Source organism: Enhydra lutris, unplaced genomic scaffold, assembly GCF_002288905.1.
Source record: "Enhydra lutris kenyoni isolate GAN:26980312 unplaced genomic scaffold, ASM228890v2 scaffoldscaffold2, whole genome shotgun sequence".
Lineage (NCBI taxonomy): Eukaryota > Metazoa > Chordata > Mammalia > Carnivora > Mustelidae > Enhydra > Enhydra lutris.
In genome coordinates, this window is record NW_019154086.1 from 36471904 (window position 1) to 36488984 (window position 17081).

At 37.3% G+C, this 17081-nt stretch overlaps 1 protein-coding gene across 6 annotated transcripts in view; it reads right to left on the reverse strand.

Annotated features, from left to right (window-relative positions):
* Positions 1 to 259: 259 nt before the first annotated feature.
* The window catches only part of LOC111147112 (muscleblind like splicing regulator 1), a 206504-nt gene continuing 189682 nt past the window's right edge, over positions 260 to 17081 (reverse strand). For 4 of the 6 annotated variants that reach the window (XM_022503037.1, XM_022503023.1, XM_022503016.1 and 1 more), the window contains 4 exons: positions 10988 to 11023; positions 10202 to 10296; positions 7124 to 7198; positions 260 to 3709 (listed from right to left, as the gene is read on the reverse strand). In XM_022503037.1, the coding sequence (XP_022358745.1) occupies positions 7142 to 7198; positions 10202 to 10296; positions 10988 to 11023 (188 nt within the window). In that variant the 3' untranslated portion in view covers positions 260 to 3709; positions 7124 to 7141. The remainder of the gene's footprint in view (positions 3710 to 7123; positions 7199 to 10201; positions 10297 to 10987; positions 11024 to 17081) is intronic. The other 2 variants (XM_022503043.1, XM_022503030.1) reach the window with 1 other exon arrangement.

Genomic DNA, 17081 nt, shown 5'->3' on the forward strand with positions numbered 1-17081 from the left:
CAAAATAATACCAGCCAGTACTTAAACTGTCAGGGGAGGAGAGGGCAAGATTTTTCAGAAAATACTGGGCAACACGTCACGATTCCGATTCTCACTCCTGGTACCGAAGGACAGTTACTGAGAAAAACAGCAAACGCCTTCCTCGCGATGGGTTAAAACCAGATGATGAATTTTCTTATCAACACATTCCTAAAGACAGACAGGCCTGAGTGCTTGAAAGGCGCAAAAATAATTTACTCTTCAGTCTCAGGTACGCAAATATACTTAAGAAAGAGAAGTTTTATTAGGGCAATTTCACTTTATTTTTCCATACAGCAAAGTCAACTACTGCAGTAATAATAAAATAAGCATAAAACAAATTGCAGCCCAAGACAAAATACATAATTTTAAGCAACTACAAGCAGAAAGTAAGTTGTGATTACATAATAGTAAAACCAAGCACATCTGTCCTTTCAGCAGATGAAAGCGGGAGGGTTGCTGGTAAGTGCAACATGATAGCCAGCTGGAACGAAGGCTGGATACACAAATTCATGAAACAAGTGCCCATTAATTACCACATTTGCTTTTTTGAGTGCTTCTGAGTTGAAAATTAAAACCGTGAAATTTGAACTGTGTTTTGTTTTTTTTTCACCTGCTGAAAGAACAGGATCCTACAGCAATTAAAAAACAATCACATAACAACTATAGCTACGGTGTGCTGTTTGGTTTGCCTGCTTATGGTTTAAATTTTGTGAGTCAATACTTGTTTTGAAGATTTTTTTTTTGTGAACAATAAACCACTGAAATTGGCAGAAACTGATTTGTATCATATATGTCCTTAGTATAGTTCTCTCTTTTTTTTTTTTGTTTTTGTTTTTTTCGTTGAAAGTTTTAAACATGCAGTAGTTTCGAAAAATGTACGGAATATCTGATCCATGATTTCACCTTAATGGTTGAAGTACCTGCTATTTTTGGTAATGATCTTCAGGCAGATTTGGCCCAATGGAGTTTTTGTCAGTCATGAGATCTCGGAAGGATGGCATATCTTTCCAGCTGAAAAAATCCTGGCAAACTACAAGCTGTCCACAATAAAGCAAAGCAACATGTTTGAAGGGGTATGGAGTGCTAACTCTGTGCCACTTTTGCAAGCAATTTTGCTCAGTCTGTCATTTTATTAGCCTTAACAAAACTCCTTGTAATTATAGACGTTTTTATTCAAAATAAGATCTTACTATTATACAGGTTTCTCTCTTTTGACTATATACAGAAGTGCAAAAAGTCAACCTTCTCTCTAGACGTTCCAACATGCTAAATTGCAGCATAATCAACCCTCAAGAGTTTGCACACACGCTATAATTCTCATTACGTAAACTTTGAGTATTTGGATTATCAACAAAAAGTCCCTTGTTCTATTTATTGATTATGCAGCTTATTTATAACAAGGCCTGATATTCAGGGATTTCAAAAATATTAAACAATACTTTAACATTTGAAATGGATACAGTAGAAAATAAATTTTATTCTAATATCTAGGATCTAGATCTTCTTATAATAACTAATTACAAACAAAATAAATCATCAAAATATTACTCAATTGTCTGCCAGGATTGTTGCGATAGCAACAACTTAACTTCTTACTTAGCAATGATTATATATTTATAAGATATCCATATAAAAGATCTTTGTTCTTTTAATGAAAACTAGACAAGAACTAACAATGACTGACATTCTTACACTTTAATATTAAATCAGTAAAATATAAATCATTTAGTTAACAATAATACGAATATTCGTATGACACTACATGTAATTCAAAACTGAGTATGTTATGAAGGAAAAACTACTTTAATTTTTTTTGTATTTTGAAAAATTCATCGGTAAAATCTAATAAAACAATAGTCTATAAACTGAAATGGTATTCAATTGTTAATAGAAAATGAAATCTAATAAATGTAGGAAATGAAAAACTACATTTTAACAAGAAAAATAAGTAGTATTCTATAATGTAACTAACTACAATAACATGTGAAGTCACCATTACTCTCTTAACATGATTGAAATTACATTGGTATGGGTTCCAACCCGTAATGTAATAATCTAAGGCTTTAATAGATGTACAGTACAATCAGTAAAATCAACACATCAGTCTTATATTAGAAAGCATCTCTCTCAAGCATAAAAACTTGCAGTAAACTTGGAAGTATGGAAAGTTCTATAACCGAACTTTCGCTTCTCCCATTCCATACTATAACTACCAGTGACCTAGCCCCTACTTCAGCAATTTCTAGAACTGCTGAGCAGAGCAAAAATATCCTTTGCTATAGCTGCAACATCCAAACCACAGAAAAAGGAATTCCTTTGGATGAATCCATTCTTAAAAACTGAATGCACATCTATTTTTTTTTTAATTTTGTAGAAGGCTTTCTAAGGCTATAAGCAGTTAATCTGAACAAAACAAAACAAAACAAATCACATATAAAATTCACCCATGTACTTAACCCACCCAATTACTAGGTTAATTAAACGTTTCCCATTTTCATGTTTTGGTTTATCATGCATCTGATAACAGTGCTGCTTTCTTCTTTGTTTAGAGTCACTATTTTAAATGTGACTGTGATGAAGCATTTAAGCAAATGTGAAACCATTTTTGCAAAGCATTTATAGTCTTTTGACTTTTGACAGAGCTATAAATAGAAGCAAAATAATTTCCTCAAACATTTTTTTTGTTAACGTGTCTCAGAAATGGCATATCCCTTTTGAATAACATGTTATACAGTATAGTATGCATAAATATTACACTACAATGCATTAAAATAATTTTATATATATATATATCTATTATATATATCTCCAGTATGTGTGAGTTTATCTGTATCGAGAGAGTTTGTGTTGTGCTGTCTATTGTTACTGTAGAGTTAAATTGGCCATTTCTGAGACAGCTTTGGTTTCCAAAAAAAAAAAAAAAAGAAAGAAAAAAAAAAGAATGGTGCCCTTTGACTGATTAGTACTAGCAAATAAGCAACAAAATGTGGCTCTGAAAACAATAACACTGAAGAAATAATACTCTAATTTGATGTACAGTCTATGGCACTTCATGAGAATCCTTAACAACATGGTACTTAAAGCCATGATGTGCTTTAAAAGATACACAGTTGTGGTTTTGCTTGGCACATTCATCTCTGTCAGATCCCTCCCTCACCACATCTTAAAATCTATTACATTAAAAATATTACTCTTAAACAAAAATGACTGTGCATGCACGCTCTCGTCTATAATGGCAATTTTAAATACAAGGTGCACCTTTGTTATTTGTAAACCTTGAAAGAAATAAACTTATTTTTAAAAAATTATATCTTGGTCTACAGACGTACCAATACATAAGAGAATCATGGTTACACCATAGTCTGTCTTTTCCAGATGGCATGAATATATAGGAAACTAATTAGGTATGCATATCTTAATGCATAACTCTGTGCTAGAAAAGAAAGACAATGTTGTTCTTTTAGACAGGAATATCACCTCAGCACAAATATCAATTAAATGTACAAAGTGTATAGGCAACAGTGTGCAGTGGATTTCCATGTTGTCTTTTCTTCTGGTTAACATGCAAAATGTGGCTGTCTTGTGGCTGAGGGGTTTTGTGTGTGTTGCTTGACGGTATATACAATATGGCTAATGACCTCGTCCTTTACTCTAACCAAGCACACTGTCCTTTCCTCTTTAGTATGATCTACAAGGGAAAAAGAGATAAGCTTTGTTAAACCAGACAGCAAAGCAGTTGCCAATACATACCGAATATGAAAATTACGTTTCTGGATTTCAAGGGTAAATACACGTACGTTGTTCTATCTTCATATAAAAACAAAAAACCCTTCACAAGTACAAGTGGACCTAAATTCACACCTCTAGGAGAGTAACAGGACAAGCACAGCTTAATAAAATCATGGGCTCTTCTGGAATATTACCCAGTACGGAGCTAAAAGTATAAAAGATATTTGGAGAATCAAGAGGCAGAACGTCGTCGAGCTCTTTTGGAGCGCAGTCATTGGGGCGCAGAATTTAAGCTCGCTTTAATTCATCTCTTTTATGGTTTAATAAGTTTCAACAGTCATCACCTGGCCCTACAAAATGAAAATCCAGGCAACACTAAGTCCTGTTAAACATGGCTCATCCTGTTTGGGTGCTTGATTAGCACAGTGTATGGCAGGGGGCAGAGGGGTAGAAATTATACTTTAAATAACTGTTTTGGATAATTTAAAGTTTGGGATTTTTTTCCCCCCTAAAGCCAAGGGAAAAAAAAAATCTCTTGTGCTCCTGACAAATGAAGGTGGAAGAGATAGGACCACGTACTTGTGAATTAACAGTTCCAGTTCTTACATGACTTTGTTCTCATCAGAGGCTGTTTACATAGTAAAAGTATGCTTTAGAATACAGTCGTGCGAATGAAAGAAGTCACCATTTTGCTATACTCAATGACCAGTTTAATTATTGCGGCTACTCATGAAAATAAGCAATCACTTGATAAATAAACACTACATTAAGAGTCGAAGCTTCAGTACAGACAAATCCACTGGTTTGCTACTTGGTAAACTTACAGCCACTTGGTATCATTTTTTTCAACCTGGATTATTGCTCAGAACTAAACATAGTTACATATAATACATTTGAAACATACCCAAATGATTACAAAAGCTTGAAGTCCCTCTTTTTTTAAACATGTCAAAAGGAGAATTTTTCTTCCAAACCTACATACTACAAAGTAATGAGCGTTGCTTATTAAAAAATGTGGCTCTTGGGGCGCCCGAGTGGCTCAGTGGGTTAAGCCTCTGCCTTCGGCTCCAGTCATGATCTCAGGGTCCTGGGACTGAGCCCTACATCGGGATCTCTGCTCGGCAGGGAACTTGCTTCCCCCTCTCTCTCTGCTGCCTCTCTACCTACTTACGATTTCTCTCTCTCACTCTCTCTCTCTCTGTCAAATAAATAAATAAACTCTTAAAAAAAAATGTGGCTCTTGTTGAGGACAATTTATTATCAGGTTATTGAGAAAACTTATGAAGTAGACAAAAATCATTTTTAATAATTTAATTCATGATGGCAGCATGTCTCTGGTAGTACTTCTTGGATTGCTCTCAAATTCTGTCTATCTTCTTCTCCTGCCTGGGCTCAACTTCTGTCCACTTATCGTGATGGATTATGACCACAAGGTATTCAGAACTGCTTCTCCACCACCAACTCCTCACTCAACACACTGTCCCTTCTTCAGAAAGGCCCTCACGCCTCCCTTCTCTCTATAGCAACCATCATGGCCCCAATTCACTTGTTTTCTGACTCTGCTGGAAAAAAGTTGCTCCTTCATCTTTGCTCCAAGAGAAATTTGTTCAAACCTCTCTTATTTTAATATAGTGTGCTGAAATTTACATCTTGATCTCATTGACATGGTAGCACATGGTAACACAGAGCGGCACACACAAAAAAATCATTTGTAAATGTGTTCATGCACAGATACATGAAGGGAAACAACAAGAAGGATCACCCATCTTATTACCAGATTCAGTTTTAAATGTGGTGGCTGTTTTCAAATATCAAAAATATTCTGAGGGGCGCCTGGGTAGCTCAGTGGGGTAAAGCCTCTGCCTTTGGATCAAGTCATGATCCCAGGGTCCTGGGATCGAGTTCCGCATGGGGCTCTCTGCTCAGCAGGGAGCCTGCTTCCCCCTCTCTCCCTCTGCCTGCCTCTCTGCCTACTTGTGATCTCTCTTTGTCGGATAAATAGATAAAATCTTAAAAAAAAAAAAAATTCTGAGCACATATGATAGCTTGAATGCATGTACTCTGAATGAAGCAGATCCTCTCAGGATAAAAACTGGCCACCTTTCACAAGTATCTCAATGTGTTTGAAGGGAAATCACAAGAGTTTCAGATTATTTTTGAGCAATGGCAACATCTTCAGAATTATGCAATCCTCTAAGGTGACCACTTTGAAGTACCTGAAATTCATCTGGATACGTGGATGTATGTGTATGCCTAGATTTGGTGTGTGTATACACCTATTTAAAGTCCACCTCTTGGGCACCTGGGTGGCTCAGTCAGTTAAGTGTCTGCCTTCGGCTCAGGCCATGATCCCAAGGTCCTGGGATCGAGTGCTACATGGGGTGGGAGAAGCAGGGAGCCTGCTTCTCCTTCTCCCTCTGCTCCTTTCTGCCCTGCTTGTGCTCTCTCTCAAATAAATAAATAAATAAAATCTTAAAAAAAAAAAAAAAGTCCAACACTTTACATTAAAATAACCCTGTGTGTGTGTGTTTATGTTTGTGTGTGTGTGCTAAAGCATGGAGTCAAGAGGGTACATGTTCTCCTTTAGGATTTAGCAAAAAAATTAAAAAATATTTTTAAAAAAAGTATTACCTACACCAGGGCTCAGCAAACTGCTACCTGGGAGCCAACTGGGCCTGCCGCCTAGCTCTGTAAATAAAGTTTGATTGTGACAGAGACTCACCCCTCCATTTCCATATCACCTCGGCTGCTCTCCTGCTGGGGGATGGGGGTGGGGCGGAGCTGAAGAGTTGCAACAGAAGAGTGGCAACAGAAGCCACAGGGCCCACACAGCCACAGATATTTACTACCTGAGCTTTTCAGAAAAAGTCTACCAACCCCTGATGGATACCATCCATTTAGTTTTAAGTCCTATTTTTCTTTCTTGTGTTTATTTCTACTAAAAATAACAATCTAATCAACAAATTTTATTTTCCCTAAGTATTATGTATATTCGCATGATATTAACATATGTATTCTAAGTGTGTATGATAAGATTCTTTATAACCCATTTAACATAAAAATGTGAGACCTTCCTTAGTCCACTCAAAACCTTCAGTACTGAAACATATGCTGTGTCCTAAGTTCATTCATTCATCTAAGCTTTGTTTAATTTGTCTGTACCTTCTACTTAAGAGAACTGTGCCAAGCACTAGGCAGGTGTTCAATTAAGCATAGGAAGATAATGAATTTAAAAAATAATTGAAATAACATAAAAAATATAAACATTTTCTAATAAAAATTTTGCAAAATTTTCTGAAGCGCATAATACAAGGTTATCTTAAAAAACCATTACAAATAAATACACACTATATATAGGACATAATGAACTTACTGTTTAGTGATGAAAATTCTACATCTGGGTTACATACTTGTGGCTAGTCAGATGTTCGGCAGATATTATGGGTATCTAGCAAACAAAAAATTATCTGATGAATGATCCATGCAAGCAAGCCAACAACCAAGAGATGAAAACATTTTAATATTAAAATTTTTTTAAGAGAAGTGAAATTCAGCTGTGAGGTGACAGTCCTTATCTGGCCAACATAACAGTAAGTTAATGTAGACTTAATGTCAAGGTAGCAACTCATTGTTTAAAATCTTTGTGTTAAATACTAGTCTATAAATGTTATCAGTTTTTAGGAAGTAAGAGAAGTAAAACTATCAAAAATTCATGCACAGCAGTAATTGAAAGAAGCCCTTTTTGTTGGCCTACACACACACACACACCCCTGTGGTTTCACTTAGGGAGTCATCCAGAAATCAAAGTAGGAAATGCCTTGCCTACTTTTGTGCAACCGGTTTCTCATTTTCGTTCACCTTATGGTTTCTAGCTTTTTTTTTTTTCCCCAAATTAAAAATACCAGGTAATAATTTTAAAGGAGTACTTCAAAAGAACCTGAGAGGAGCCGAGGTTCATTTCAGAACCTATTTCTGAATCCTGATGGCACAATTTATCGTATTATAAATGGGCACGAGAGTCAAAGTTGAGAAAGAAAATACAGGAAGAAATCAATATAGAGGTGCCTCATCACAATGGTCCCCAAAGCAGTGAACTTCCAATTTGTAGCCTGATTCTCCTCCAACCCAGAACTGTGGCCGCTAATCCGGGAGCAGGCAGTGCGGGTAGCGAGAGGCAGTCAGAGGACCGAAAGCACAGGTTCTAACCCGAGGGGGACCCATTTCTTGGCTGTGGAACCTTGAGCCAAACGCTTAATTACTCTGTGGTTAAAAGCTTCTTGTCTACAAAATGGCGCTCATCCCAACTCCGCAAGGCTGGCGGGAGAAGAGCGGCATCGTGTCCATGAAGGCATTTTGTTGTTGTCGTCTCAATTTAGATGTCCTAGACTAATTCAAGAGATTGCAATCCACCGTCTGGAGTGTAATTAATATGTCTCTATTTTATTTCCATTTCTCAGCTGACATCTTTACACAATTGTACGGCATCGGCAAATGGCACGAAAATGTGCTCCAAGCATAATGAAGCTTCTCATACCATTTTTCCTGCTGCTGCAGGACAGGATGTTGCACCCAACAGTGTAGAAGCATCAAGGATGGGGCTGTCGAAACAGACCAAGGACCTTCAACACCAATCGATGCAGATGAAGGGCCAGCTATAAACTTCTGCATGCATGCAGGCTGCATTTTGTGGCATCAGCTATTTCCAGCATTGCTAATATACTGTAGGCATATACATATGTATGTATATGTAGATATAATATATGTGTGTATATATATATCCATTTCCCTTTTCTTTCTTTTGGTTGTGAAACAGTACGAAGACCCAAGATTATGCATGAAATGGTCACAGCACAATGCAAAAAGTAAAGTGTCCCCTACAACCCAGGTGGCCCAGGGCACGTTGGAATTTGCTTGGCTGTAGTTTCGCTTACACCAGCAATTCTGTCGTCATCCGCGGTAAACTCACAGAGCTCGGCATCATCGATTTGCACCATAAATGGATCGTGTTGAATCCATTAAGAAATTTCTGCCATGGATTACTTACTAACATGCCACATATGCACAATCTAGTATTCTTGTAAATGAGTCTGATGTGTTAGCATAAATCCAGGGCTATTTTGACAAGCTTCAGAAAAACTAATGGTTCTTTGCCAAGAAATGTTTAAAGCTTGTCTGAAACTTTAAAATACATCCATTTTGGCAGGCTGCGTTTGAAAGTTGTATAATGGCTACACTAATAGTTTACAGTTCTTCAACAGGACGTGGTGTCCTGGGGAGGGCAGGATGCCTACTTCTCACAGCCCGAGCTACAAATTCAGATGGCACTTAACTGGCCTTTTCTGCCCAAGGGGTTACATGTTGATTCCCATCTGATGCTGGTTCTTTTGCTTCATCTGGCTACACTTAACCACAGTCTATGGGTGATCTAAAATTGGATTTGGCTCTAAATTTTTTCACATGCTATCAACTGTACTGAACTTTGCTTTCATAACGAACACCTATAAGTTAAAGCCAAAACCTATTTTACCTAAGTCTGACTTTGATTCAACCGTTATTTTCCAGAGTACAATTTAAAATAGGATCAAAGAATGCTGTCTGAATCGATGTCCATTTTTAAAACTTCAAATATTTTAATAATCATTTTCTTTCATATAGTCATTCTTATAGGTTTTCTTTATAAAATTCTTATAAAATTCAAATTTCTGAAAAAGATCCCACTTACTTATGAGTAAACTGTGAAACTGTTACTCCCTGAACTTGTACGGAATGCAGAATGACTCAATTTACCATCTTTGATGTCTTTTTTTTTTTTTTTCCCTTCGTAACTCTCCAAAATCTATGCTGGCTAATTACAGAAATAAGAGTTCATAGGGTTTTTTGTTTTTGTGCTTGTTTTTCCTCAAGAGCACTGAGAATCAAAACTTGGATGCCAATTTAATTTATTTTGAATCTACAATCTGCTTATCAAACAAAACCCTCATGAATTTGTAACAAAATCTATTTACAAGACTGGTCATTTGTGGCATATAGAACGTATTTAAACATTTTGCTTTTTGTTAAGAATTTGGGCAAGCACTAAGAAATGGTATAGCCAAATGTTTATAATAAACACCTAAAATCAGCTGCATTTTTGATCGGCCAAAAACACCTGCACAATTGAGACCCAGTGAGAATTGCTTGTGTAAATATCATTTTAGTAGCTTTAGAAATGGAGCCGCGACAACTTTGGAGCACTTATCAATGGCATAAAAGCATTCTGCTGCTCATCATAGAGAGAATGTGTAGGCCAACAAGAGGTATCTTTGAAACCCCATGCTATTAAAGCACCCACCACAGCCCTCACGTACGCACGCTTCCCACTGACCTCAATGGGAAATCTGGTGCGTAAGGGCTGTTGGATCGAGCCCTATTAGAGTTGGTTTTTAAGAAACAAAGCTGTAAATTAGCAAACCTGGTTGGCTGTGGCTGTTGCAGCGAAGGGAACACTTGTGGCAGATGTTGTTGCTGCGGACACAGTGGCTGGCGTAGCACCGTGCACCATGGGAACTTTCGGAGGGAAAATCATATAAGCAAACATACAGAAGAGTGTAGCAATATGGAAACCATGGCAACATGGAGGAGATAATTGGGCATGGTGTTTATCACAGCAATAAGCCATGTGACGGGACATCATCACCAGCGAGTGACATGCAATCACAGCGCAAAGCAGGACAACATTCCAAGGAGAGAAGGGGAAGGGGGATGAAAGAGAAAAAAAAGGGGAAAAAAAGCTTGTTACCATCAAATCAAGAAAATTGACACAACAGGCTTAATTTGCTACGTCAAAAACAAGAATTTTATATAGTGTTCATAGTCAGACATTCAAAATCTACGTCAAAATACAGGTATTTACTTCATTTATAGTTATCCGTTTGAATGAATGTACTTTTTCTTATTTATTATTATAAAAATACACAATATATTACTTTTATGATATAGATTGTTTTTTGTTGTTACACACCAGAACTCATAGTCCAATCAAAATCCACCAAAGGTGACTAAAGGAAACTTGTGTGTAAAGAAAACATTTATGTGAGTCCATGTCAATTAAATAGAAAATGGCATTTAATTGACAGGTGTTAGTAAAAGGGAAATGGACTTGCCCAATAGGATATAAGTTAAACTTAGCAGTGGATTTTGAGGGGCTGTGAGGTGCACCACAGGTTTAAGATAATCAAGAAACAAAGCTGGCACCTACCAACACTTGTAGCGGGTGTCATGCACAATATTGAGCCTGCCCATCATGCATTGCAACAGGAAGGTGGATTTGAAAAGGGAAAAGAATTAAAACATCCCATCACACGTGTAATTAGGAAATTCATTTGAACAAAGAAGAAAAATTGTTATTATGGGAACAGTGGCATGTAACCGTCAGCACAATCAAATCATACAATAGCACAGTGATCAATTAGAACTAGTCTCAAGTGAAGAATAAAAGCCAGTTTAACTGTGTGCTGGTACACTTTGTTTCTCCTCATCGCTGCCTATAAATAAACGTATGCTGGGAGAAGTTTGAACTTGCTTCGTTCTTTTAAAAATCGTATCGTAATTTGTTTTGTTTTAATCTGCTTACTAGCCATCTGGCGGCTTTGCTATTTCTGACTTTAACATATGACTGTATTAACATTTTCTTTATATTGCGCACTTCTTAAATAATTAGAGAAATTATTTATTATTAAAATGCTAGGTAATCCAATGCACAGAACTGGCTTAACAACGTAATAAAACCAAAACGTTCATTTTCATTCCCTTGGTTTTATTTCCCTGTTCACCGTAGCGGCAACCACACAGACAGGAAAGGGGTGGTGACCATCCATCCGTATGGGAATTTTATTGGGAAGGGTACCAGGCAATAAATTATGCATAAAGAGAAAGTGAAACTTCAGCCTTGCCTTTGTTTGGAATTCAAATGTAGAAAAAACATTTAGAGGGGCTCTACTTCTATGTCTGAAAGTGGTTTACTTAATAGGTATCTGGGGAAACAGACTGGTTTTCACCGCTGGGTTAGACCTTCAGGACTTCTTAGAAGAGCAAATGTTCTACAAAATTGCACATACAAAAAAATCACTGAATAGGCTTCAGTGAAAACCCTGAATGGGAGATAATGAAGATCTATCCATCGCATATGGGGGCTTAAGAGTGATGTTTCGATTGTTCCAACCACGGTGTTAAGATGTTACGTATATAGTCCCTGTTCTCTTCTACATATAAACAGTACAAAATGTAATTTTTTTCTCCCGAGTACAGGGCCGTTCCCCACGTAAAGAACTACTGTTCTTTCTATGAGATTATTTTAGATTTCTAGGTTTTAAAATATCAAATGATTTTATATTTCTATCTAAATCTTGGCACAGCCTATCTAAACACTAGCGGCATCTGGGATGAACATTTGTTAGAAAAATATCTGCCAGCTGAGTCTTGTCAGAGATGGCCCTACAAAACAAAGCTGCCACTGAGAAACACTGGGCTGGCTTCCCTGTAACAGCTGCAATTAGTCTGTTATCACAATCAGACCGTGGGCCCAAGGATCAGTGATCCAGCTCGGTCAAGGTCAAGGAGCTGGGGAGGCATCCTCTCAGGTGGAGTGATATTACCCAGACAGGCTTTTTTTTTTTTTTTTTTGGAGACACTTGAAGATCTCTATCATTTGCTACTCCTACTGCGTCAAAGACTTGTGAGAGACAACAACAAAAACAGACCAGTAATAACAAAGACGTTAACTGGAGACAGTAGAACAAGTGAAAATTTAATCCTGGGTCTAGATCCTGGGACATCATTATCCTCTCAAGGTGGGGGCAAGGGCACTGGGAAAAGAGAGGATGAGATGAATGAAAAACAGTAATGTGGTATTCCAGGAATATTAGAGCCAGCTTGAGTACTGTACAGGTTGTATGTTTTAAATTTACTATTTATTGTTATGCTGCACTTTGTCCATTATATTTCATCCCATGCATAATTTAGCCTGCACATGCTGAAAATGAGTTAACTCTCCTATCTGTCTAAAGCTTCTGTGATCTGAATTTTAGTCTGAGTTATCTTCCTCGTTACCATTATAACCAGTGCACACAGTTTTGAGAGGGATTTGCAGCAAATAAACATAAGGCAGCAATGAAAATACTAGCCAGGTGCAATAACTCACAAAAATGAAGACATAATGCTGTAGGACCCACTTACCAAAACCAAAAATCACTTTGAAATGACCATAATATCCATCTTTACATCAAGTGAGTTGATTTACTAATAATGATGCACAAAGAGCCAATTGAAATTTTTAAAATTTTCCACACAAGGTAAATTTTAAGTGAATGTATTTGTCAATTTCCAATTTCCCCTATGAAGATATTTGCATAGCAGAACGATGTGTTCCTGAGGAATGCACTACTGTTTGAAGATGCAGGAAAAACAAGTAGGAAGGTAATTTACAAATGCAATGTTTGCACAGTTAAAAATACTTCAAGGAGAAGGGAAGGATTTTAATGGAGATTTGGCTGGAGGTTTGAATTTGGATGTGATAATGCAAGCCTATGTATGGTTAGAAGTATAAAGCTGATTTAAGGTCTTCTAAAATTTGTATCATTTAGGACTAAATTTGTGTCCTTTAGGGCTGAAAGTTCACAATCAATTGAATTAGTCTCAAAATTGATATCCGAAACAGCAACAGCTTCATACAGTTTATTTCTGTTTCTATTCACTGTTTTGAATTCTATTCAATTGCACTACTGACTTCAAGAAATAACAAATAAAACCTAGTGCTTCCTACGTTCCAGGCTTTATTCTAAACTCTTAGACCTGCGTATGAAAGTGCTTTGAGAGACTGTTTTCTGAAATTGTTTAACACTCCTTTAAACACAACCTTATGAAATGATTACCATTAGTATCCCCATTTTATTGATGAAAAAACAAGGCATAAAGAGAGATTATAACTTGTGGTGGAGCCAGATTTAAATTCCCAAGCCTGATCTCTAATCACTACACTGAGTTTCAAGTAAACCATCTGCATTAATTTCATTAATTATAATAAAAGTGACAAGCTGGGAAATTTTGTTTTGTTTTGTTTTCATGCCCCTGCACCTCCCCTCTCATTCCTATTCCCCTCCCCCAAAGAAAATTTCCTAGCCTTCTGTTTCTCTACGTCTGGTAAGCCGCAGCAGAAGCCAAGACTGAAGTTGCTTAAAGCACACTATTTTTAGATGGTTTTAAACCACAAGCCCACACTGAGGGGAGTATACTAGGAGGAGAGAAAAGAGGTGGTCTTCAGAGGACTGCAAGTAAACAAAAATGGTGAGGGAGAATGGGGAGAAAAATCCCTCAAGATACAGAGGATGGGAGTCTGCAGGGTGGTAAGTAGCTGGGCACACAGCCTGTTCTTCCACAACCAACCCGCAGGCATGGGCTGTCAAAGGAAAGGGCTGCTTATGAGGATAAGGAGCTCATGCAGGCACACCTGAACCCAAGGCAGCCCCAGGAACTCTGGAGTGCCTGCCTCGCTGAGACCCCGGAAGCTCGGGCAAGAATCACACCAGCAGTGACCAGTGCTGGCTAAAGATGGAGAATGGGCAGCCTATCTACCCTATTGGACCACACAGGACCTCTCTCTGTGGGTGAAGATAGGAGGGAAGGGAGGGGAGGAGGGAGTCCTGGAATCCTAGCAATGTCTGGTATTTCTATCCAACACGGTGAGCTTAGAATTTAGAAGTGGACTGAATTTAATTAAATCCAAGAAAATAAACAACTGGTGTACACAGCAGTGATATTTCTCACCCACTCTAATCTCGGGGGTTGAAACTCATACCTACAACATAAGTAGACCCTAGGTTACGCATGTACAAATAATTTAGTCTTAAAGGGTGAAGATTAGAAAAAAAAAATAGTAGTATGTATCTAAAACTTAAAAAAAAAAAAAAAAGAAACTTGAATGTGAACTTAAGCTACTATCTGCATTTATTTTTTAAGTGACATGGAGGGTACAGAACCCCAGTCATGGAGTCAGGTTATCAATAAGGCCTAGTTCATCTTTTAGGCCAAATCATTTTTTAGGACTTCATGTAAAGAGCTCATAGATGTTCAGAGACTGACTGAAACCCATCTGACCCGATTTCAAGTTCTATCTAAACCTTACAAGCCACGCAACTTGGAGCAAATCACTGGGCCTCTCTAGGTCCCAAATTACTCATTGGTGAAATGGGACTAAAATGCTAACCTTTCAGGGTTGTTGTGAGAACAAATGAGATAATGTATATATAATGTATGTATCCAGTGTAGTATGGCACAGAGCAAACACTCAATAAAGGTAGCTCTTTTAAACAAAATATGTGAAACAGCTGGGCCAGAGGCCGGAGAGAGCCCTGGGGCTTGGAACTGGAGAGAATGTAGACCTTCTAAAGGATTAACATTATGTTTTTATTTAAACTGCTAAACACTAAACACTAAAAACACTGCTAAACAAATATTTCTTGATTCTAGGTTTAGCTCCTGGGTTATAAGTTTATAATCCCTAGTGTCAGTACTGTACACCGCGTGGCATTGATTCAATGAATGGATGGATGGATGGGTGGCTGAGTGGATGAAAAGGGGGAATGAAAAGAGGAAGGAAGGGAAGGGGGAGAAGAGAGAAGAAGAGATAGATGTTCTCAGAAGGACAGATGGATAAAGGGATGGATGCATGCATGCAGGGAGGGATAAAAGATGCATACGTGCCACGTAGGTCCAATTTTGTTATTAAAAGTTATGAAATACAGTAATTTTTTTATCCAGCTACCTGGCTTGCCGCTGAACCCCGATCTTTTGCCAGCAACCTAGTTTGTACACATGGTCACCTCCTCTAACGACTTAGGCAACTATGCTTCACTGTAACTTCAACAAAATAGACCTACATACACCTGAAGTTATTACTGAAGCAAGAGACTACAGGGCCCTAAAACTCCAAGCAGCCAAAAATAAATAACTTCTATTTTCTTTCCAGTTCCAATACAGCCTCCAGAATATACCTTCCAGATTATTATACTGTAGGCAGTTAGGATGCTCTGATCATATAATTCATCTGTATGTCTGCAGAATAATGTAGTTTTTGGAAAAAAAAACTGCCTTTTCTCCCAGGTATTATATATGAGATTGTAGGGATTTGTGGTAGGATGGATTTCCTGTAGTTCCTAACAAGCTTTTAAAAAACTGAAATAGTTGGAAACATTTTTTAAATTTAGAAATTTCACATATAAACATCCAAATGAGGTGAAAAACTGGAAAAGAAAACTCAAGATCTGGCAATCCTGGACATCAGGGCCACTACATTAGATTGTGCAGGCTTGCACAACCAACCACAGGAGGCAGAGGCACAACTACCCTACAACGTAAATGGAGCCGCAAAGGATGTGCAGTGTACAACAGGTACAACCTGCCAGGCAGATACTCCTCTGAGGCAATTAAAGGCTAAGTCAAAACATTCACTTTTAGATTGAGCCTGTGCTCCCCAGTGCCTCCCAGACCCCACAGTTCCTAATTTATTTCTTGTTCCATTTGTTTATGTTTCCTGCCTGGCCCCTGAGGCATTTTAGTTTACATTCTCCGCATTACATTTCTTTCCCTTCTGGCTGTCTGACAAAGTGGTTAGGCAGAAGTAAAGATGGGCTCTCCGTTTTAACCTTTTAATGTCATAGAGCCAATTTTTTTGTACTCAAGCACGTATGACAAATAATGACAATAGTTTAAAAGAATGATGAAGGTATTACCTACTTCTGATTATGTGACTAATAAAGTTAAGCCCCTTAAAACTGGGTTACAAATAAGTGTAATTTTATATTACTATTGCAGTAATTTCATATATTTGTTAAAATATCAAGAACAGAATACAGAATATCTCTGATGCAAAATTCATCAAAAAATGCAAATATGTTTTCATATTTTCAGCACATTTCAATATAGTGTGACACATTTTATTTAAATTTACAATGCTTAGCTTCTCAACAGAGAGATAAGTATGATTTTGAATTATGAATGTATTTATTGTTCTATCCCTGACTTGATTCTTACCTAGCATCTTTTGCTGTCTTATCCACAGACTAAAACCCTTCTAGGGAGAGCCTACTGTCATAAATATCATTGTATAATGCAGTTAATGGTTAAGCTTATTTAGAAAAGTTCTTAGTCATTAGAATGTTGCTGGAGAAACTAACGTAAAACTCACTTAATAAGACAGAAATGTTAGATTTCCTTAAATAATACATGGAATAAGTTAGATTTTTTTTTTATTGTTAGATTTTAAAGACATTTACTTTGAATGGCAATGTTTCATTCCT